At 35.2% G+C, this 22,119-nt stretch overlaps 2 protein-coding genes across 3 annotated transcripts; one reads left to right on the forward strand and one right to left on the reverse strand.

The window, feature by feature from the left end:
- Positions 1-1,959: 1,959 nt before the first annotated feature.
- LOC142505513 (myosin-17-like) lies at positions 1,960-17,144 on the forward strand. Its single transcript, XM_075618525.1, has 39 exons — positions 1,960-2,342; positions 3,510-3,638; positions 4,389-4,532; positions 4,653-4,798; positions 4,918-5,074; positions 5,198-5,256; positions 5,430-5,589; positions 5,759-5,908; positions 6,010-6,146; positions 6,227-6,373; positions 6,828-6,929; positions 7,010-7,067; positions 7,158-7,259; positions 7,422-7,459; positions 7,661-7,787; positions 7,870-8,040; positions 9,105-9,236; positions 9,366-9,475; positions 9,614-9,674; positions 9,959-10,136; positions 10,512-10,717; positions 10,825-10,944; positions 11,035-11,133; positions 11,225-11,446; positions 12,055-12,194; positions 12,871-12,988; positions 13,069-13,119; positions 13,236-13,316; positions 13,467-13,637; positions 13,809-13,964; positions 14,064-14,270; positions 14,904-15,041; positions 15,139-15,209; positions 15,337-15,436; positions 15,539-15,595; positions 15,689-15,745; positions 15,840-15,920; positions 16,039-16,121; positions 16,529-17,144. Exons 1-39 carry the CDS (start codon positions 2,340-2,342, stop codon positions 16,650-16,652), a joined length of 4,593 nt encoding a protein of 1,530 aa, XP_075474640.1. The 5' UTR covers positions 1,960-2,339; the 3' UTR covers positions 16,653-17,144.
- A 988-nt stretch (positions 17,145-18,132) lies between these two features.
- Positions 18,133-22,119, reverse strand: LOC142505752 (glycerophosphocholine acyltransferase 1-like). 2 transcript variants are annotated; one of them, XM_075618859.1, is made up of 8 exons: positions 21,776-22,119; positions 21,404-21,519; positions 21,132-21,189; positions 20,934-21,034; positions 20,497-20,592; positions 20,311-20,404; positions 18,934-19,171; positions 18,133-18,645 (listed from the first exon to the last, which is right to left on the reverse strand). In XM_075618859.1, exons 2-8 carry the CDS (start codon positions 21,500-21,502, stop codon positions 18,285-18,287), a joined length of 1,047 nt encoding a protein of 348 aa, XP_075474974.1. In that variant the 5' UTR covers positions 21,503-21,519; positions 21,776-22,119; the 3' UTR covers positions 18,133-18,284. The 2 variants fall into 2 exon arrangements, with proteins under 2 accessions (XP_075474974.1, XP_075474973.1); XM_075618858.1 differs by having other exon boundaries at positions 21,404-21,523; positions 21,776-22,118.

The raw sequence follows: 22,119 nt of genomic DNA on the forward strand, positions 1-22,119 counted from the left end.
AATACAATTTTCTCTGCTTGTACGGTGATAATACATGAATATGATCTTTAAAAAATTAAATAAATAAATTATTGGGTTTTTAAAAATGGATAAAAAATTATTTTGAAAAAAAAAATGAATTATTGAATTTTATTTGAAAACATGAAAATAAATTAAGGACTTGACACAAATGTGTGTACAATATGATATATGAATATTATGTATTGCATTTATTTTATTTCTCAAGTTTTGATTTACTTTACTATTATAATAAAAATATAAATAAATAATAATTTAATAAATAAAACACAATATTTTTTTTAAAGTCAGATAATCAAATTTAATATTAGAGTCAAATATATAATAGGTAATTTAAAAAAAAAAGATTCACAAAAACTAAATATTTTTTATATGGTATTTACTTAAATTATTATTATTGTTATTTTTATCTATACATACATACATATATATACATATATATAAATCTCTAGAATAAAGAAAAAAATGGACACCAAATTTTTTTCAATAAATTACCCTTACAGCAAAAGTTTGGCAAAACTTTCATTCAACTTATTTTTCATATTTTTCTATCTCAAATTGTAATATGACTCTCACTGAATTTTAAAAGATAAAAACTCATCTGAGACGGTCTCACATGTCTTATTTTGTGAGACAGATATCTTATTCGAGTCATTTATGAAAAATTATTACTTTTTATGCTAAGAGTATTACTTTTTATTGTGGATATCGGTAGGATTGACTCGTATCATAGATAAAGATCCCTGAGACCGTCTCACAAAAGACCTACTCATTTTAAAATTATGATATTAATTTTATTTTAATATAAATCTAATTAAATTTTAAAAAAATTATGTAAACACCGCATATATATACACTAATTAATATAAAAAAAAATCCACGTGCACTAATTAATATAAAAAAAGTCCGCGTGCCTTGTGAAGATGAAGTGAGCAGTTTTGTACGTAATTGTTTCCCTTCCATTAATATAGCTGAACGATTTGCTTGCGACAGCAAATGTTGGGCGGACATCCGATTGCAATAAAATCCCTAAAATATTGCTATGTAATTTACATATCAGCCCTAAGCTCATGTTTTTAACAAAATTTATAATTCATACTTTTATAATTAATAATTATGACTAATTTTAATTTATTTATTATTTTAAAATTCTCATGATTGTGTATTCAAAACTTACTTCATGATATGTAATTTAATTTTATTAAAAAATTAAAATAAATTTCTCTAAACATTCAAAATTGGGACTTTAGAAACTAGTCAAATTGGTTGATAAATATAGTACTTTGATATTAAATTTTAGATGAAATGATAATGTCGTGATCATATTATCGCTGATTCGAGAGTATTATATAGTTATAAAATTAGTGATATCATTTTCATAGTAAGTATGATTTAACGTGTAAAATTGTAGGACCGAGTGCTTGGCGCTTTACCAAAAGCTATAGCTACTAGTAATGGTGCAACTCAAATCTTTTTTAAACCGCACAGCAGCTCAAGCACCACGGTTCGATCGCTCTACCAAGCAGGGACAATTATTGCACCCAACAATCTCCCTCTCAATAATTGAACTCCTTGCGATCAATGAGAATCGAACCCGTGACCTTGGTTCGATCGCTCTACTAAGCATGAACAATTATTGCACTCAACAAAAAATGATTATTTATACATATCGATCTAGTTATTCCACGACAAATACTTTAATTATTTTTTTTAAAAAAAAATTGCAAAATTATAGTTCATCACCTCTCAAAAGACTAAGAAAAATTGCATTTAATTTCAAAAATCACAGTCATTGTTAAATTTCCGAAGTAGGGCAAATCGGTAAAAAAACCAATGTCGAGACTCGAGACCCGAAAAGAAGAAATGAATTTACATTTTTATCCCTGGTATAAAGTTCCCTTTAATCTCGTTCTTATGTTCGAGTGTGGGACTCCACAACAGGAAACCAAAAAAAAAAAAACATAAAAAAAATTAGAGAGAGAAAGAGAACACAGCGAAATTCCTGCGAAGACAGCAAATTTAGAGAGAGAAACCAACGCAGGGAACAGATTCCACGCTACTTTTCGTATTACGCATACGAATTTGTACAGCAAAGCGTTGGTTTTTTTGAGTGAATTTATTGGAGAAAAAAGTTGGTATAATTTTGGAGGAGAAACTGTTGAATCAGTCGTCGGAAGTAGAGAGGAGCTTGTGTTTTGCTTGCGCCGGGGGAGGTTGTGGCGGCGATTCGGAGGTGGCGCCGATCCGTGAGTCAAAGCTCGGTCTGACTTTTGTGTTGATGAGCTGAAGAGGAAGAGATCGAGACTTGTCGTATTCAATTCATGGTATGCTTTTGTTGGAAACGACTCTCCGGCTGCCGTTTTGACGTTTTCCGGACTTGCTTTGATTTAGCTTTGACTGATTAGATTGTTGTTTTCATCAATTTCACCCTTTAAAATTTGAAAATGTACGAAATTGGATGCGTCATGTAGTATACTTTACCATCCTACTGATTGAGAATTAAATGGAGTTTACTTGAGTTCCGATTCTTTGGCATTGCATTTTATTACAATATTGTTCTCATTTTTAACGAGGTTGCCTTGAAATGTAGATGGAAAAATCGTTTTGGAATAATTTATGTTTGCTTATTTTAATTTTAGGAAAATTTGAACAATTTGCTTATATATTATGTGTGACGGAGTTTTAGTTATGTAGGTAGGAAATTAGTTGGTAGATATTATAGATGATGTAATTGGGGAATTGATGACTTTGATTATTTATTTTATGCACATTCAAGCACAGAAGGTGAGTGTACTTTCGTAAGTTTGGGGTGATTAGATGTTCTGTAATTTAAATTTTTTGCAGCCATCAGTGCCTAGATTTCTCATGGTTTTGTAGGTCTTTTGGGCTTAAATGTTTGTGATGTATTAAGCTTCTTGCATTTTATAATTATCTGGTAAGGTCGAATTGATATCGACAAATGAAAATCCTTTCATGATAACTGTTAAATCAAACATCCATTATATCTTATTTGTCCCTGAGCAGTCTAATTTTAGTAAGTAACACAGATTATCTATATCCAATGCATTTATAAAAGCTGCTAACTTTGTGAATATCTTTCACTAAAGGATTAGTTATTTGGCCTACCTCTGGTGACGATAGATTCTTTAGTTGTTGTTTTATTGTACAGTTTGATCCCACCTTAATCTAATATAATTTCTGGCTTGATGCAATTTGCTTTGGTTTTGAAATTTTAAATCTGATTACACACGACATTGAAATTTAAATAGAATATTAGTCTGATGGGAGTACAGGAACTGGACTTTAAAATGGGAATAAGAAGTGTTTCAAACAACTTATCAGATAAAAACAATATTCTCGTGGGTGTCGATTTCTCTGATTTTATTTAATCCTAAATGAAATGAGAGCTTGTGATTTTGAGTTCTTCTTGGGAAAACGAGGGTTGATCTGCTGTTGCAAATCTAATGTTTTTTTCCTATATATTTTTGCAGGCATCACCTGTTAACATAATCGTTGGTTCGCATGTATGGGTTGAAGATCCTGTCTTGGCATGGATTGACGGAGAAGTACATAAAATAGATGGTCAAGATGTCCACGTTCACGCTACAAATGGCAAAAAGGTGATTAATGAAATAACCAGCTTAATTTTTTTCTTCGCCCGCATATATGTGTTGAATTCTGTAATATCCTAGTGCCTTTGCATTCATATTTTAATAAGATTAAATTAAATTTCAGTTCGTCTTGAATTCAGTCAAATTAATCACCTCAACTTCTATCTTGAGACTTGAATGAATTCTTCGTTATGCTTCAACAATGCACATTGTATTTTTAATCATTAAAAAAAGCTATTAGTATCTTTTCACGGTGCAGCGCTTGCTGCATCTTTATTCTCCGAAGTTTGACTTGAGCATGGTCAACCAAAAATGATTTAATGTGGCCAGCAGAAAATCAAGCTTACCCTCTTTACTTGAGCTTGCCCGAAATATAGATACAAGCTCAAACTTGTGAATTCTTTAAATCTTGATTTGTTTGCAATTCTACGTGCAATTTTTGCTGTATTGGTGAATTGCTGATTTCGTTTATTCATACCAAACGTTTCTGAGAGCACTTTCTTTAATCAAAGCTACTTTGTAAATCTTTGTTGAATCGTTAATTTTTTGTTCTTACGTGTCTCGCTGATTTGTCATTATGTTTTTTACTACCTTTTGTTAGCTTTCATCCGCTGTCACCATTCTGCAAATAAAATTGCCTGATCTTAGTTTTCTGGCCTATTTTTGAATTGTTGAAGTTTTATGTCCGAAATTTTGTTCATTGAGGTCTAAATATAAGTTTTTAGGTAGCAGTAACATCTTTCGGCCTCTAACTTGCAGATTGTCACTAATATCTCGAAAGTATTTCCAAAGGATACTGAAGCTCCTCCTGGAGGTGTAGATGACATGACTAAGCTTTCATATTTGCACGAGCCTGGAGTTCTGCAAAACCTTGCAGCAAGATACGAACTTAATGAAATCTACGTGAGTTCTCTATGTCCCTCATACAATACATGCGAAATTTTGTTTTTTAATAATTCAGTACTGACCTTTCTCATAAACTGACATATTGACATTTTAATTATAATAAAACATCTTTCTCAGACATATACCGGAAATATTTTGATTGCAATAAATCCTTTTCAAAGATTGCCTCATCTATATGATACTCACATGATGGAACAATACAAAGGGGCATCACTTGGAGAGCTTAGTCCTCACGTTTTTGCAATTGCAGATGTTTCTTACCGGTGAGTTTGCTGGAAATTGTAAACTTAATTTTTTGTTGGTACCTTGTGGCGGTGGAGCTGCCTAGAGGTTGGGTTATGTTGAGGAACATACATATTTACCTTTTAGTTTTTCCAATCAGGGCAATGATTAATGATGGTAAAAGCAACTCCATTTTAGTTAGTGGAGAAAGTGGTGCTGGTAAAACAGAGACAACAAAAATGCTAATGCGATATTTGGCACACTTGGGTGGTCGGTCTGGAGTTGAAGGACGAACTGTTGAACAACAAGTTTTAGAAGTAAGCTTGAAGTTTATATAGATACAGGTTAAATTAATTTTATTCAGAATAAAGAATCTAATACGAAATCTAATGGTCACAAGCTTTTGCTCCCCTTGGTTTTCTTTTGGTGATAACTGACAGTCAAACCCCGTTCTTGAAGCATTTGGAAATGCCAAAACTGTCAGGAACAACAACTCTAGGTGAGAGCCTATTTAATCTTTTTGATAAAAAAAGTATTTATTGGTACATGTTTGTTTGATCACACTTGGATTTGACCATTTTATTTATGAGAGTTTAAAGTTATTTTTAATGCATGTGCATTGTTTAAGGTTTCTGTGACTATTATGTCTTCAATGGTATTTTACCTATGCAGTCGCTTTGGTAAATTTGTTGAGATCCAGTTTGACAAAAGTGGAAGGATATCTGGAGCAGCTATAAGAACTTATCTGCTTGAGCGATCTCGTGTTTGCCAAATTTCAGATCCTGAAAGAAACTACCACTGCTTCTATCTTCTCTGTGCAGCACCACCTGAGGTATCTGCACAGTATTTCACCACTTGTTTGCTTCCTAATTGCTTTTCAAAATTTTGTAACATATACGTTGTTGCAGGTGCTTTCGTCAACGAAAGTTTTTCATAACTATTATTTGCAGCTAGCGCTTTTTATCTTATAGTTTTATTAATAATTTCAACTTTTTTTGCAGGAAAGACAGAAGTATAAGCTGGGAAACCCGGAATCATTCCATTTTCTTAACCAGTCCAAGTGTATTAAACTTGATGGAGTAAATGATGCTGAGGAATACCTTGCAACTAGAAGGGCTATGGATATAGTTGGAATCAGCGAGGAAGAGCAGGTTGCTGTTTCCATGAAATTTGCCATTTCAATGTGCTTATTGATTAGTTTTTATGAAATTATTTTTACATAAATTTCTAATATCCTTAATGTATTTTTCAGGAGGCGATATTTAGGGTTGTTGCCGCTGTTCTTCACCTTGGTAATATTGAATTTGCGAAGGGGAAGGAAATTGATTCTTCTGTTATCAAGGATGAGAAGTCTAGGTTTCATCTTAATACAACTGCAGAATTGCTCAAGTAGGGTTTTGTATTTTCTAAATTTAACAATATTCCTATCTAGATATTGAGACATTTTGTGATATAACTTAATTTATTAGGTGTGATCCCAAGAGTTTGGAAGATGCAATGATTAAGCGTGTAATGGTGACACCTGAGGAAGTTATTACAAGGACGCTTGATCCTGAAGCTGCACTGGGTAGCAGGGATGCTTTGGCGAAGACTATATATTCTCGCTTGTTTGACTGGTAATAATGTAAAAACAATGTCCTTGTAGAATGATTTTTTTAACAAAACATTTTTCCCCTTGAAGTTAATTGGTTCTTTGTTTTCGTCAAATTTTAAAATCATTTTCCATTTTAGAATCAACTCTCTCGTTATCTGTATGTCATTCCCAAAAAAGCACAGAAACAATTTTTAAAATTTTCAAAACATTTTGCTCACTTTACCAAACTAGGCATGTTTTCAAATAACAAAATATCATTTCAACTTGTAGAAATTTCTTACCAAATACACTTTCAAAAAAATCTTTTAAAATTTAATTCCAAATATTACTTGCAAACTTTTTGAGCTGAAAATATAGAAAATGCAATCAAATGCCACTAGTACTTACTTTGATCTGATTGAGGACACATGCTTCTGAATTATTTGGAGCATGAGTAGTTGCTAATCATTTTGAACTCCAATTTGCATTGTTCACAGGATTGTGGAAAAAATAAATGTCTCCATTGGTCAGGATCCCAACTCAAAGGCAATAATAGGGGTTCTTGACATATATGGGTTTGAAAGTTTCAAGCATAACAGGTGAGTTTTTGGCCGAATTTCTCATTTTCAGGGTACTATGTGACTGTATCAATTCCTTACAATTTTTCCGTGTACAAAAGTTTTGAGCAGTTCTGTATAAATTTCACCAATGAAAAACTTCAGCAACATTTTAACCAGGTTATTTCTCTTTCTTGTAAAGTCCTCCTTCAGGCATCAATTCAATGATGATCTGATCATCTAATTAAGGTTTGGTATTCGTGGTTTCAGCATGTATTTAAAATGGAGCAAGAAGACTACGAAAAAGAAGAGATAAATTGGAGCTACATAGAGTTTGTTGATAACCAAGATGTTCTTGATTTAATTGAGAAGGTCTGTTACTGCGTGACTGCTGAAGTTGCCTGCTTTTATTTTTTCCTTTATTTTATTATAAATATAAATATATACTCCTCTGGATTCACATGATTGTTAAGTTTGTATCTGCGTTGTATTCCTGGTTAGATCTTATAAGATGTTTTTCAAATTTATTTACAGAAACCAGGAGGAATTATTGCACTACTGGATGAAGCTTGGTATGGCTTGATATTTTATCTCGTTAGGGACTTTCCTGGCACTATTACTTTAATTCTTCTCATATATTTTAGTTTTTGGTTCCAAAATATAGAGATGGCTTGGTTTTCATTAACCCTGCTTGCATATCTTAGGCTCACTATTTTCGTTTGGTCGTGTGTGTGTCATCACATATTTGCCATTCATTTTTTTGTTTATGGCAGTATGTTTCCTAAATCCACTCATGAGACATTTGCTCAGAAGTTGTATCAGACCTTCACAAAAAATAATCGCTTCATCAAACCAAAGCTTTCACGGACCAATTTTACTATATCTCACTACGCAGGGGAGGTAATGACATGTCCATTCTTGTATAGAAGAGAGCACTAGATATCCTTTTGAAAAAATGTTGAACCATCTACTGTGATTTCAGGTAACTTACATGGCTGATTTATTTCTCGATAAGAACAAAGATTATGTGGTGGCAGAACATCAAGATTTATTAACTGCATCAAAATGCTCCTTCGTAGCTGGTTTGTTTCCTCCTCTTCCTGAAGATTCATCGAAGTCCTCCAAATTTTCTTCAATTGGCTCACGCTTTAAGGTTCTGCAATCTCTACATCCAAAACCTTATTTTTTTATTTTACTTTATATCCTTTTATTAATTTTAAAAGCACATATAGAGGACCGGACTCCTGAAGAATATCTCATCTGGGAGAAAATTAAGATAAAATGTTAAATATTTCTTCTACTTAATTGATTAATTCTGAACAACGTCAATATACTTGTGAATGCTGATACATGGATGCCCTTCCTTATAATTTTTAATACTCAAGATTGGTTATCACATTTTTCTTAATTGTCCCGCCAAATTTATTTCAGCCAAACCCATGAGAAGAGTTAGAAGTTGCCCATTGATGTTTTGCCTTAACTTTCATTTACTTCTCAATAAGATGAATTTGTTGAATTCTCATAGTTTCTAGAATCAAATTATAATGCCTGCAAGATTTATGAAAGGACTACTGAAATGTAGATTTTCATTGTCCTTGAGAGTTTATGAACCAAAAGGGTGCGCCATTTGACAATGTATATTAGTTGTCATGTTACAGATTTTTCTCGGAATTATTTCATATTAGTTTACATTCCTTCAAGAAGTTCGTTTTATGATTCCTGCCTAAGATTTGATGTACACAAACGAATCTAAATCATAAAATCTACAATGCTACCAACACTTTTCTTCATTTACAAAAGAACTCAAAATAATATGTAGTTCTTGGTTGGAATGAAATAGTGTCGATACTTATGGACCATGCTCAAGAAGCACACACCTATTTGATGAATCCTTGTTCGGCAGCTCCTCTTTTACTCTATGCCGCCTGATCGAACCATAGAGCTGCAGACATCCGAGTTAAGCCTATATTGCCATTCTTAGAAATTAAATCACGAATCAATTGCTCTTTTTATTATGTTCTCACGGTTGACTAAATGAAAGAACCAGACACGTGCTTGTTTTTTCATCTTAATTATTTGCTTATGAATTAATGGGTTGAAAATCTGTAATATTTATTTAGAATATCCTGAATATGTTCGATCTTCAGATCTCATGCTAGTGCGTGTACAAATATTCGGATGATGTGGTGAATGAGAACTTTTATTTTATTCTTGCAGTTACAACTACAATCTTTGATGGAAACCTTAAGTTCAACAGAACCTCACTACATCAGATGTGTGAAGCCAAACAGTGTTCTCAAGCCTGCGATTTTTGAGAATCTTAACATCATTCAGCAATTAAGATGTGGTGTAAGTGTTTTGTGGAGGATAATACCTATTGAGAATTTCAATTTGGTCCAGCCAGCAGATTTGACATAATTTTTTTGGTTTTGATCGCTCTATGTTCAAGCAAGAGGTGAGACATTTGTTATTATGCAGGGTGTTCTTGAGGCTATCAGAATCAGCTGCGCCGGTTACCCAACCAGACGTACATTTGACGAGTTCCTTCTCCGGTTTGGTGTTCTCGCTCCTGAAGCTTTGGAGGGAAAGTGAGTCTCTTTGACATCTTAAAATTTTTTTTCTTTTGAGTTTTGACTTGAGATTCATTTCTCCATGTTGCCTTGTGCTTTCCTTCCTCACTTTTGTCTCCGTTTTTCTTTCCAAATAAGACAATATTTTTGATGTAGTTCTGATGACAAGACTGCTTGTAAGATGGTTTTGGACAAAATGGGATTAAAAGGCTATCAGGTATGGTTACGTAAATATGATGTTGAATGTAGTGTGTGCTATACTTTTATTTACTATGTGTGACTATGTCACACCACATTGGGGTTGAGGATCGTACCACATTTAAGTAAGAGTGGTTGGGTAGTCCATCGGTTACTACTCAAAGGACTACTTCAGGACTAGCAATAGTGGTTGTACGGTCCGTATTGTATGCTTAAATTTGCAGTTTCGTGATCGACATTCTCATATTTTCTATTTTTTTCCAAAATGTTGTATAATCAAAATAAATTATTGTGTTTCTTCAGTTAGGCAAGACAAAGGTCTTCCTACGAGCTGGTCAAATGGCTGAGTTAGACGCAAGGAGAGCTGAGGTTCTCGGAAATGCAGCCCGAACTATTCAAAGGCAAATTCGTACTTATATAGCTCGGAAAGAGTTCGTTTCGTTGCGTCAGGCAGCCATCCAATTGCAATCATGTTGGCGAGGTAATTAATTATTTAGAGATCTGTAACTAACTTTTATGACTAATTTAATAATAGCATCTTTATAACATGAAAGAATTAGCATATCTTTTGTTATGAAGTAGCAGAAATTACACGATTTCACATAGAACGTGTAGGATGAGCATCATTTGAATCTTAATTATCAATATTTATCTGCATATGAGTATGAAGAGAATACTATGTTGAGAGGCCATTCTTTGTGAAAATTATGTGCACGAGTAAATATATTTGTGCGTAGGTATGACTTCGAGAAGTTACTGTATACTTCCTAGAATTACTTTGTTTAAATTGTTAAATATTGGTTAACTCCATCGTGTGGTTATCCAGAATTATAACTTTTTTCCTAATATTTGTTAGCTATATCGGCATGCAAACTCTATGAGCAATTGAGACGTGAAGATGCTGCTGTGAAGATTCAGAAGAACTTCTGGTGTTACATTGCCTGGAAAGCCTACTCAAGCTTGCAGGATTCCACTATAATTTTGCAGACAGGCATGAGAGCGATGACTGCTCGCACTGAATTCAGATTCAGGAAGCAGACTAAGGCTGCCGTCAAAGTTCAGGTCTCACTTTTACTTCGTTCAGAAAAAATCCGATGAGATTTGGAGACTTGGAGAATGTGAAGAAGCTGATGCTAATTATTGGACTTGATTTTGTTACTTGCCTGCAGGCTCACTTTCGCTGTCACAGAGAATACGCTTATTACAGAAGGCTGCAGAAGGCTGCTATTGTTACTCAATGCGGTTGGAGGCAACGAGTAGCTAGGAAAGAGCTTCGAAGCCTTCGAATGGTTCTGCACTATCCTTAATTGTATTCCTGTTTCTTGCGAATTTTTTTTTATTCTTATACTTGGCATAAACTATTTCTCATATTGATTCAGGCTGCAAGGGAAACAGGAGCCCTGAAAGAAGCCAAAGACAAGCTAGAAAAGAAGGTGGAGGAGCTCACATGGCGCTTGCAGTTTGAGAAGCGATTGAGGGTAATCCTTTTTTATTAAATTGGAGTGATTCTCTTTCTCCAACATGCTCAATTTATCAGGCATCACTTCCTACTTTTGTTTGCCAATACAGTCTGAATTGGAGGAAACAAAAGCACAAGAACTTTCGAAGTTACAGGAGGCATTGCACTCAATGCAAACACAAGTAGAAGAAGCAAATGCCAGAGTGATAAAAGAACGAGAAGCGGCACGCAAAGCAATTGAAGAAGCTCCTCCAGTCATTAAAGAAACCCCTGTTATGGTTCAAGACACGGCAAAGATTGATGCATTAGCTGCCGAGGTAGAGAGTCTGAAGGTAGGAACTCGTTCTTTATTAGCCTTGAACTTTTTGGCATCTTTGCTTTACATGCCAAGAACTGGGTGTTGTATTACTCATTTCGTTGAATATCACACTGCATTACAATTTCTGCTGACAATTCATTGTGACATATGTTTCACATTTTTTGTACTGTATTTCTCAACTGAAGACTTTATGACAAGACAATTCCCTACAGATGTATTCTGGTCTGGACCGTCTGGTTTATATTGACCAAATCCATAAATATTTCGATGAACTTCAGGAAAACTCAATATTTTTTCTTCAATTTTAATGTGGGATTTGCAACATTTTTTTAACACGTCCATCAGTCTATGAAATTTATTAAAAGAGCCAAGTTATTACAAAACACCAAGTCACCTAGCCAGGACTTTTTCTGCATCTCATTTTCAAGGAAAAAATATCTGAATTTGGTGGAAAGTACCGGGTTAGTATGTTTTATATTTGAATGCCAACTTGGTCTGACTTAGCCTTTTTGGAACACGCATCATTACCGTACACAAATTCATATCTTCTCACATTAAAAACAAAGCTGTAAAATGGATTCCTGTCATCACTGTTTTAACCAAATTCATTGACGTGTGCAGGCTTTGCTGCTGTCTGAAAAACATGTTGCAGAAGAGGCTAAAAAGACTTGTGCAGATGCTGCGAGTAATAATATGGATTTGGTTAAAAAACTTGGAGAAGCGGAGGGAAAAGTGGAACAGCTCCAAGATTCAGTTCAGAGGTTTGCTCTAATATCATAGATGTTAGAATTTCCAAGTAATTTACATCAGCCATCCATATAGAACATTATTTATCCTCGTCTCTGGTTATCTTTACATTTTTTGGCTCTCATCCGTAGGACTAATTCTTTTTTATTGTTCCGACGGTATTATAATTCTTCTTTGGGCATTTTGATAGAGTCCAGCAAGTCATAGTTATGGTGACATTCTGTGCGTGCTTTGCGATTGGAAAAAAACTGAGAAAAAAGCCTAGAGAGAGTAACTATTATTCACACTACAACACATATTTACATAAGAAAAGCCCTAAACTGAATTTCTAAGAAGAGATTACAGCAAATCAATTAATCTCAAAACAATATATAAAAAAGATGTTTTTAATATCGTTACATACTGAACTTAGAATCTCCAACACTTTGTTTATATGTGATTTGAGTTTGTAATAACAATTTCTTAATGTGTTGACAGAGCATTTTTTTTAAGTGATTTTAAATTTTTATTTAGATTTTGTGTTGGTAAAACAAAATGTAACTCATCAACTGCGATTCCTTTCAAAATACCTAAAAGAGAAGTAAAAAAAAATCAAGTTGCTCTCGAAGTAAAAGCAAATAACTGCCACCAAAGTTTTTTGTAAAATCATGGTGTTTATTAATGTATTATAATTGTTTAATCTGTTTTCAGGCTTGAAGAGAAGTTATCGAATCTTGAATCAGAAAATCAGGTACTTAGGCAACAAGCTTTGACTATGTCACCTACAGGGAAATCTATATCTGCTCGACCTAGGATGTCTGTCATCCAGGTAATGCAGATTGAGATGATATTTTTTCATCACTGTAGTTGTTGGTAGAAACATTCTCATCTTTCTTAGTGGCATTACAGAGAACTCCAGAGAATGGAAATGTTCTTAATGGAGAAACAAAGGCTGTACACGTAAGAATTTATCATTGTTGTGATATGTTTACATTTAAATGAAGCATTTTGTAAATTTATTATGCTTTAGAAGAGTCGTGCTTATGTGGCTTATGTGGCATGTTACTTTTTTACAGGACATGGCCATCGTTGCAGCAAACTCGAAGGAGCCTGAATCTGAGGAAAAACCCCAGAAGTCACTAAATGACAAGCAGCAAGTATGTACTTCATAAAAATTACTGAAACTTCAGACGAGTGATTTTGATCGAACTCTCCTACTGCCCCAACTCCACAAATAAAGAATCTAATGCTGAGAACTATGATAAATATGCCAATGTAATGAATGTATAACCCTTTGTCTTCCACAGGAAAACCAAGACCTCCTGATAAAATGTATCTCACAAGATTTGGGATTTTCTGGTGGCAAACCTGTCGCAGCTTGTGTTATTTACAAATGCCTTCTTCACTGGAGGTCATTTGAAGTTGAGAGGACTACTGTGTTTGACCGCATAATTCAAACTGTAGCTTCAGCAATAGAGGTAAATTAATTGAAGAAAGTATCTGTTTTTGCATTGCTGCTTTCTACTTTGAGAATGTTTATCGTGTATAAATTCTGAATAAGTTTTTTATAATTAGACAATCTGCAAGACTGTTCTTTTACCTGTGCATGTGATTTCTTGAGAAGTCTAATTTGTGAAACTTTGCTGAAGGGAACTGACAACAATGATGTGTTAGCCTATTGGCTATGTAACACATCCACATTGTTGATGCTGCTTCAACACACTCTCAAAGCAAGTGGGGCAGCTAGCTTGACCCCCCAGCGGCGTAGGTCATCATCAGCTTCCCTTTTTGGGAGGATGTCACAAGTATGCATGTACTCTTAACTTTCAGCTGCTTTCTCATGGTTGCATGATGCTAAAGATATGGCTTATTATTCCTGTGTATCTCTGCACAATTTCTTGTAGGGATTGAGGGGATCTCCACAGAGCGCTGGACTTTCATTTCTGAATGGTCGGATGCTTGGTAGACTTGATGATTTGCGGCAAGTTGAAGCCAAGTATCCTGCTTTGTTGTTCAAGCAGCAGCTTACAGCTTTCCTGGAGAAGATTTATGGGATGATCAGGGACAATCTGAAGAAAGAGATTTCCCCGTTGCTTGGTTTGTGTATCCAGGTGAACTCTACACTACATGTTGTGCATGTTATAATGATCTCTATACCTGTATATGATTCCTTAATTTTCCTTGATGTTTTTTTCTGATAATCAGCACCTTGGACATTGTTTCCTGGCATCTGTGAAGAATTATGCAAGAATTTTCGTGGTTATTATTAACAAAACTAAGTTCTAGTTAGATTATGACGCAAGGTTAAACTACTTGCACTTTTCAGTTTGCCCTTTTTTTGTTTCTTTTTATTTTTTCTTGGGTGCTACAGAATGCAATAATATGAATGGAGAGGGTGGATAGACCCTGTGCTTTTGTTTTAAGTTTGAAGTTTAATATTATTGAGATCACGATATATTTTTGATGTGATTGTATGTAATTATGATTAATTTTCTATCATAATTATCCCCCAATTAATACATATATAAAGGGGTGATTTTTATACTGTGAACTAAGAGAATAATGAGAGTTTACTGTTAAGCCCTTCAGATACTGTGTTGTGTGTTATTTTTTTGACCGAATCATGTAAATATTGTGATGTGTGTTGTATTCAATGCATTTCTACTAGTATAAAATTTAATATGAACTGAGCAAACTGCTGAGCTGATATTTATTTGGGTTCGACGCTTTATTTTTCATGCTAGGCACCCAGAACATCTCGTGCAAGTTTAGTTAAAGGGCGTTCCCAGGCTAATGCTGTTGCGCAACAAGCACTAATTGCCCACTGGCAGAAAATAGTGAAAAGCTTAGATAGTTACTTGAAGATGATGAAAGCAAACTATGTAAGACTGCGATTGTTTATGGTGTGGCATATCTGCACCTTTCTCCGTTTTGTTAAACTTTACGCTTTCCATTTTCTGTTACTGTAATGCATTACAGGTTCCCCCTTTCCTGGTCCGAAAGGTTTTCACTCAAATTTTCTCATTTATCAATGTTCAACTATTCAACAGGTGAGTCCATCTTCTCAGGGAAACCATTTCCCTTATTTTTCTGTTGTACTCTCCTTTTAAACGTTTACATCATGAATCCTAGAATATTTTTACTCTGCATTTACACGTTTCTTTCAAAATATGGCAGTCTTCTTTTGCGACGAGAGTGTTGCTCATTCAGTAATGGGGAATATGTGAAAGCCGGGTTGGCTGAATTGGAGCAATGGTGTTGTTATGCGACAGAGGAAGTAAGCTATCATTAGTTACTTTTATGTCGTTAAGTTAGTTATTCTATCTTGTTATCTACCTCGAATCAGTGTCTCATCCTTGACATGGATCTTGTCACACAGTACGTGGGCTTGGCTTGGGATGAACTGAAGCATATCAGACAGGCAGTTGGATTTTTGGTGGGAATCAGATTCACTTTCCTTTCTTGGTTGTTAACCTGGGGTTCTGGCGTACATGGATTTCTTACTTTTAAAACATTTTTCTTGTTTCAGGTTATACACCAAAAGCCGAAGAAAACATTGAATGAAATTACTACTGAACTTTGCCCTGTGAGTAAAACTAGTCTCCCACCGCTCCAATCTTTCATCAGTCATTCTGTTTTACTTCATCTTGGTTCTTTAATATTTCTTGTCCTATTTGCAGGTGCTAAGCATACAGCAGTTATACAGGATTAGCACAATGTACTGGGATGACAAATATGGCACACACAGTGTTTCTTCAGAAGTAAGTTAGTCCTTTAACTTGATTCTGCCTCAGTCTAGTCTGTTTGACCGGCTTTGTGCATGAATTTACTGTATTGATGCCTTCTCATTCTGTGATTTTATTAATTCTCTTGTTATAGGTCATTTCAAGTATGAGAGTCATGATGACAGAGGACTCGAACAATGCAGTGAGCAGTTCCTTTCTCTTGGACGACGACTCAAGGTAGAATTTTTATTTTATGTCTGTAGATTCACAAGACGGTTGGGATGAATTTGATCTTTCTTTCTTTATTTCATATGAGTGTCTTCGATGTCAAATATATTCGTTTCCATGAGAAAATTTTCTAAAAAGAAATAGATTGTTTTATGAAGATGAAATCTCTGTGATTCTTTAATGTGGAGTTAGTTATTGAATCTCCTCTCTGTAGGCTGTAGCCAAACAAGAGGATTCCCACCCTATTGGTGTTGTTACATAAATGCCGCCCCCTTCCCCTTTAGATGTCAACTTAATCGTGTGGTCGATTTCATAATTAATCCATTAGAATCAGTAAAGTTACAATATTGCTCTATTTGGCATGATCTCATTAATATCCTGATAATGAACTTTCGTGTAAACAAACACCATTGCAGTATTCCGTTCTCTGTTGATGATATCTCCAAAACCATGCAAAAAGTAGAAGTAGCCGATGTGGAACCTCCCCCTCTAATGCGCGAAAATTCAGGTTTTGTATTTTTGCATCAACGATCAGATTGATGATGGCTGTGGAATTTGGTTATATTCCCGTCCTAGAGCCAATGTGGTTGATTTCGCAAATGAAGCAACACGCATACATTCTTGTATACATTCGATTGTTCGTGTCAACACCCATTGTATATTTTACATCCCAATTCCCTTGGACAACAGTCTTTGTTTGTTGTCTGGGTTAATTAAAACTTTCCTCCTCGTCCCTTTTCAATGTTAGGGACGTCGTTAGAGGACTCTAGGAACTAGGTTGTATCGAGGTGCAAGTATAGGCATATGCATTGGTTTTGAATTGTTGTGTGCCTTTTTTTGTGTGTAAATCGAGAGGTTGCAGATTCTAGGATTTGATTCGTTTTTGTGTGAAAAGTGTTTGCGAGGGTGTTGCGTTTTTTTATTTATTATTTTGATGCATATATTTTTAAGTGTCATCAAGACACTGCACATGTAAAAAAACATGATTTGTTCATTCCTAGTATTGTGTAAAGAAGATTTATTTGTATTTTATTATTTCTACGTATTCGTCCCCTGTAGCCTTCTTTTTCCCCAGGGCATGTAATCTAATAATCGTAGTAAACTCGTGTTCCTTTGAGGTTGTAACATAGAAAAACACATTTGATTTTGCCCCCCGTACCTTATGCCCTGGTTTTCGTGTAGTCATGGGAAAGGAATTTGGGATTCATAGCAAAAAAAAAGAGAGAAAAAATGTTGTTTTCCTTAACTTATTCTTCTCTTCTCCATTTTTATTTGCTTTTTGCAACCTACTTTCTTGAAGTAGAGATGCTTGGCTGCTAAAAAGAGAAACAGAAACATAAGGAAGCTGATGGGTCTGAGGTGGAATCCAATTTTGTTGAGAGGAAAAAATAATCGAAAGAAGAAAACAAATGAATGGAGGGCAATAGAGTATCCTAATCCATGTTACAGTAGAATAATCCTGCCTACGGGGTGTGATGGCTGATGACATTCGGTTAAATGTTACGAACCTGCTGATTAATCTGTGTTTAAAACTTCAACCAAATATACATAATTTTTCTTCTCTCTTTTTTTTTTGTCAATCCAACCTCATCACCGCAACAAACTAATAATCGATCTTGCATTAAAAGATGAAGGCTGCTGAGTTGAACATGACCATTTAAATCTTATCCTCACCACCAAATAATCTTGGATTTTCGAAGTCCAAAATTTTGATTGAAAAACAAAAGACATTGTTTGGTTCGTGAGATAAATGATAAATGAAAAGGTTGAATATAACAAAAATATACGGTCAACCAATACATCATTATTCGAACTAAACAATGCAATTTTAAGTTTTAACATCATTCATTCCACCAATACCATAGAGAAGTTGGCTATCCTAGTTCCCTTCTCGGTGCCGTGGGGATTTGGGAGGCACAAAATATTGTCATACTGTCCGATCTCATCTCACCCTTTTTGTCAAAAGGAACAAATTCTCACACAGCGCAGTAGATAGCTTATATGACAGTAACAGAAATCAAGTCTAACTACACAATACACCAACCAGCCCAGCCCAGCCCAGCCCAGCCCAGCACAGCACAGCACAATTACACAACCTTTCACCAAATCAATTCATTCTAAAAGACAGCATTTCTACAGATCAACACAGCAGAAGTAACAAGCCAAGAATATCTAAGATTTTATTGCATCACCAGAATTATCGGCTTTCATTGAGTTCTCCTTCTCGGTACATTGGTCAAACTGAGCCTCGATAGGCTTCTTCTCTGTTTTCTTCTTCTCCTTCAAGATGACCTGCCTTGGCATAACTTCTATTAAGAAGTTTCCTCCATTCCATACAGCTGCAGTAACCTTGAGTAATTGGAAAGTAACGTGTAATTTGTAAGATAAGAATATCGGGACAGTTAGTGCCATAGTTGCTACGGTGAAAATGGCCTGAAGCAGAATGTACATAAACAAGCGGTTATTGTCTCCGAGCAATCCACTTAAACGCCACCAAATGTTGTTTGCTTTCTGGGCTTTCTTCGACATTTCCCTGTTAGATAGGAAGCTCGAAAAATGAGTGACCATATGTTTCATTCTATTGAATAACGAAAAAATGGGCTCCAAGTTTTATGGAAGTGTCAATACAGTCAAGGGGTGGACCCAAACAAGTGGAATCGACTAGATATTTGGGGGCAAACTTGCAGTTTTCTTAAAAATTACATATACAATTAGAAAAACTTTTTTGTTGGATGGGACACCATCGCCACCATCACCCTCTTGCTGAAACCACCCCTGATATTCTATAGTAACTTGCAAGCAAAGAGAGAGATGTTTTAACCTGTAGGAAGTCATTACTTCGGGATCTCTGAGTAGTCTTTGGCCACGTAAAACATTTACAATCAGAAAATAAAGAAGCTGCCACACACTATAAGCCACCAAAGGAACCAAAAAAAGCCATGTCCACAGATATGATTTGCTTTCTGCATAGGGCCATGTTATTTTCCGAGCTGATCCCTCGGGATGCATGGCTTCAAAAAAGGGAGGATCCCACCATCGAATTGTGAAGAAAACCAATCCTGAAAGCCACATTTGAATTATAAATAAATTACTTGATTATGAGGCTACATATATATTTTAGAAAAACCAGTTTTACATCCAACAAAAGTTTTGCAACTATCTGAGCTACTACAATATGCTGGAGTCACTGTGAAATGGCACGAGGACAAATAGTTTAGCTGAATCATTTCATTTTCAAGAAAAAAACATATTCAGATTACAACAGGGTTCATATTTTCCATTATTGCTATTATGAAAGTACTAGTAATACATACTATATTCTACGTTCTTTTGGAAAATAACATATTTTGAAGCAGTTTGACTATTATAAAGAAATTGTGTACTGCGAATAATTCATTGAGTGTTGAAACAGCCAGCTACTACCGAATTCCATGAAGTTTAAGGTGAAAATTACAGCCAAAACTTCTGCGTCCTTTCATGAACTACAAGGTAGAGGGCAAGGACAGAAAAAGAGGAGGTTGTCAGTCAATGGGCTGCCTCCACGTCCACCCAACACAAAGGCAAAGTCTGAAAAAAGTTCTTGTAAATGGAGAAGAGGTCACTTAGTTTTTTTTCTCTTGATTTGGTCAAATCCCCAGATTTTGTTTTCACCCATTATACAGAAATAAATATTCCACGTTCATTAATTATCTTTCTGGCATACCCAAGAACAACTGTTTCAATCTGAGGAACCATGGCCTTTTGGCTCAGGTTTCCAACCATTTTCATGTTAAGAACCCTCGAGAGATAACTCTGGAGGCTTGACTTATGAAAAAGGTCAGTAATATGGTATGTAGCAAGTACACACTATGATTTTGTCACCTTGAGAAACAAAAATCTTATCTGACATATTGTACACTGTACAGGCTCTGTATGTAACAACGTCAACACATTGAACAACTGTCGGTCTAGTTACTAGGTTAATGCGCCATATGCATGACTCTAATACTCCAAACTTTGTCCCATGCAGTGCTAAGAACTGAGCTAAATCACAGACAAAAATATATGACCATGATTTAAATGTAAATTGGACAACTAAATCAACTTTAACAAGTCAAATTAACAGGAAAAAAATGCAAATATTCAGTTCTCAAAAAGCTCTCAAGATACTGAATAGCCAATTCAATCATTTAACAACGGTAAAGGAGATTCATCTTACCAGGCAAGAGATGTATGAAGACGCTTACAATTTTGTCCATAGAATTGAAAACTAAGCTACATCGCCAAACAATGAGCGCCCATGCCAATGGTCCCTGGAATCATTTTACATGAATTAGGGGAAAAAATGAGCAAGGGAATTATGTAATTGAAATAGAACTGAAGTGACAGTGATCAGATAACTTACCTCTGCAAATGAGAAGCAAACCATGAAAAGTTTCTCGTTTCTAGGATAACCCAGAATCATGACCAAAAAGATTGTATTTGCATAATAGCAAAAGTCCTGTATGGCAAAAACACATGAGAATACTCTTTCCTTGAGACTGTAGAAGAAGCCTAGCATGGAACTATGAATCCAAACTCATAACCACTGCTGAATCTGCAAAACTCATGTACATACTGACAGAATAGAATATGAAACTAGATATAGATAACACTGACAAAACGCAGTTACAGCATGCACTAAATTTCAAGGCTGAGCCTAAACCTAAATTTTGTAAAGCCACTACAGTAGCGAGCAACAAACTATCACGTCACTACTGAACAGGACAACTAACAAATTTCCACAAAATCAGATTGATCTTCACCATGACAATCACGTGGTATAGATGAGTAGGAGATTACCAGAAGATAATAATGCCATTTCTTGTATCGGTAGTAAATCCATCGAAGAGGAACGAAAATAATGTAAAACAAACAATATAGGTACCGCACATCTTGTGGCCCTGGATCATTTAACCAACCAAAGATCAATATCATGACACGATTACAATGCATGCCAGTAATTCCAACAAAATTAGCGCCAGTAGATGTTCTACTTACTTGCCCCCAAAACAAAGCAAAATCCTCCGAAGCCAAGAACACCAAGCAAATGCGTCACCTAAATAGTTACAAACAAAACCATTTATCAAAACTTCGGAAAATTGCTCCATACACTAAGAATCAAGTTGAGGAATCTTAAAAACCACAATTTTTCTCTTTAAGTTGCATGTAAATAATGTAGATAATATGGTCCTGCTTCCATTATTTACATTTCCCTAATCGAAAATAGCAGAAGAATAAAGAATCTTGTACATAATTATGCAACCAAATACCTTGTTGATGAATCTTTCATGTTCTTCAGCCTGTTTGGCGATCTTCTCCGCTTGCTTGGACAAGATCTGTTTGGTCTGATCTGCTTGTTTAGACAGCATCTCCCTGGTCTGAGCCACTGCCTAGGCAAAATAAAACGCAGCCCACGTAAAAAAATAACAATCAAAACACACACACGCGCAGACAACAATCCAGAACATGAAAAAAAATTCAAATTTCGAGTAATTATTTCTCCCTTCAGATACAAGTGTTGCTTGCCCACAACCCAAATGAGAAAGCATCCAAAATGCAAACCCACCTCGAGAAAAGTGCAAATTTTGCAGCCATTCACTATCAAATCGCATTCATGCATCTACACAACATAAGGCTCATACCTTGGACCGATCTCTGAATCTTAGCTTAACTTGCCCATATGAATTCCCTTCTGAATCCTCCACCTCCATGATTTCTTCATAGGCTGCCATTCCTTCTCCGCATAAACAAAAACCTCCTATTGTTTTTCAAGAAACTTCCTTATTTCGCTGCGGGAAATGAATTTAAAGAAGTCAATCGATTGCGACGTGGTTTTCTGCTTCATTCAAGGCATTGTCTTTCTGTGCGTGTGCGTCTGTTTAGGGAAATGGAAATCTGTCGCTTTCACTTTGATAAGCTGGCTAATTGTTGCATAAAAAAAACTAATCCGATTACCAAAATAATTACGTTTGAATCTCTCATCCCC

Source organism: Primulina tabacum, chromosome 10 (genome assembly GCF_025594145.1).
Source record: "Primulina tabacum isolate GXHZ01 chromosome 10, ASM2559414v2, whole genome shotgun sequence".
Lineage (NCBI taxonomy): Eukaryota > Viridiplantae > Streptophyta > Magnoliopsida > Lamiales > Gesneriaceae > Primulina > Primulina tabacum.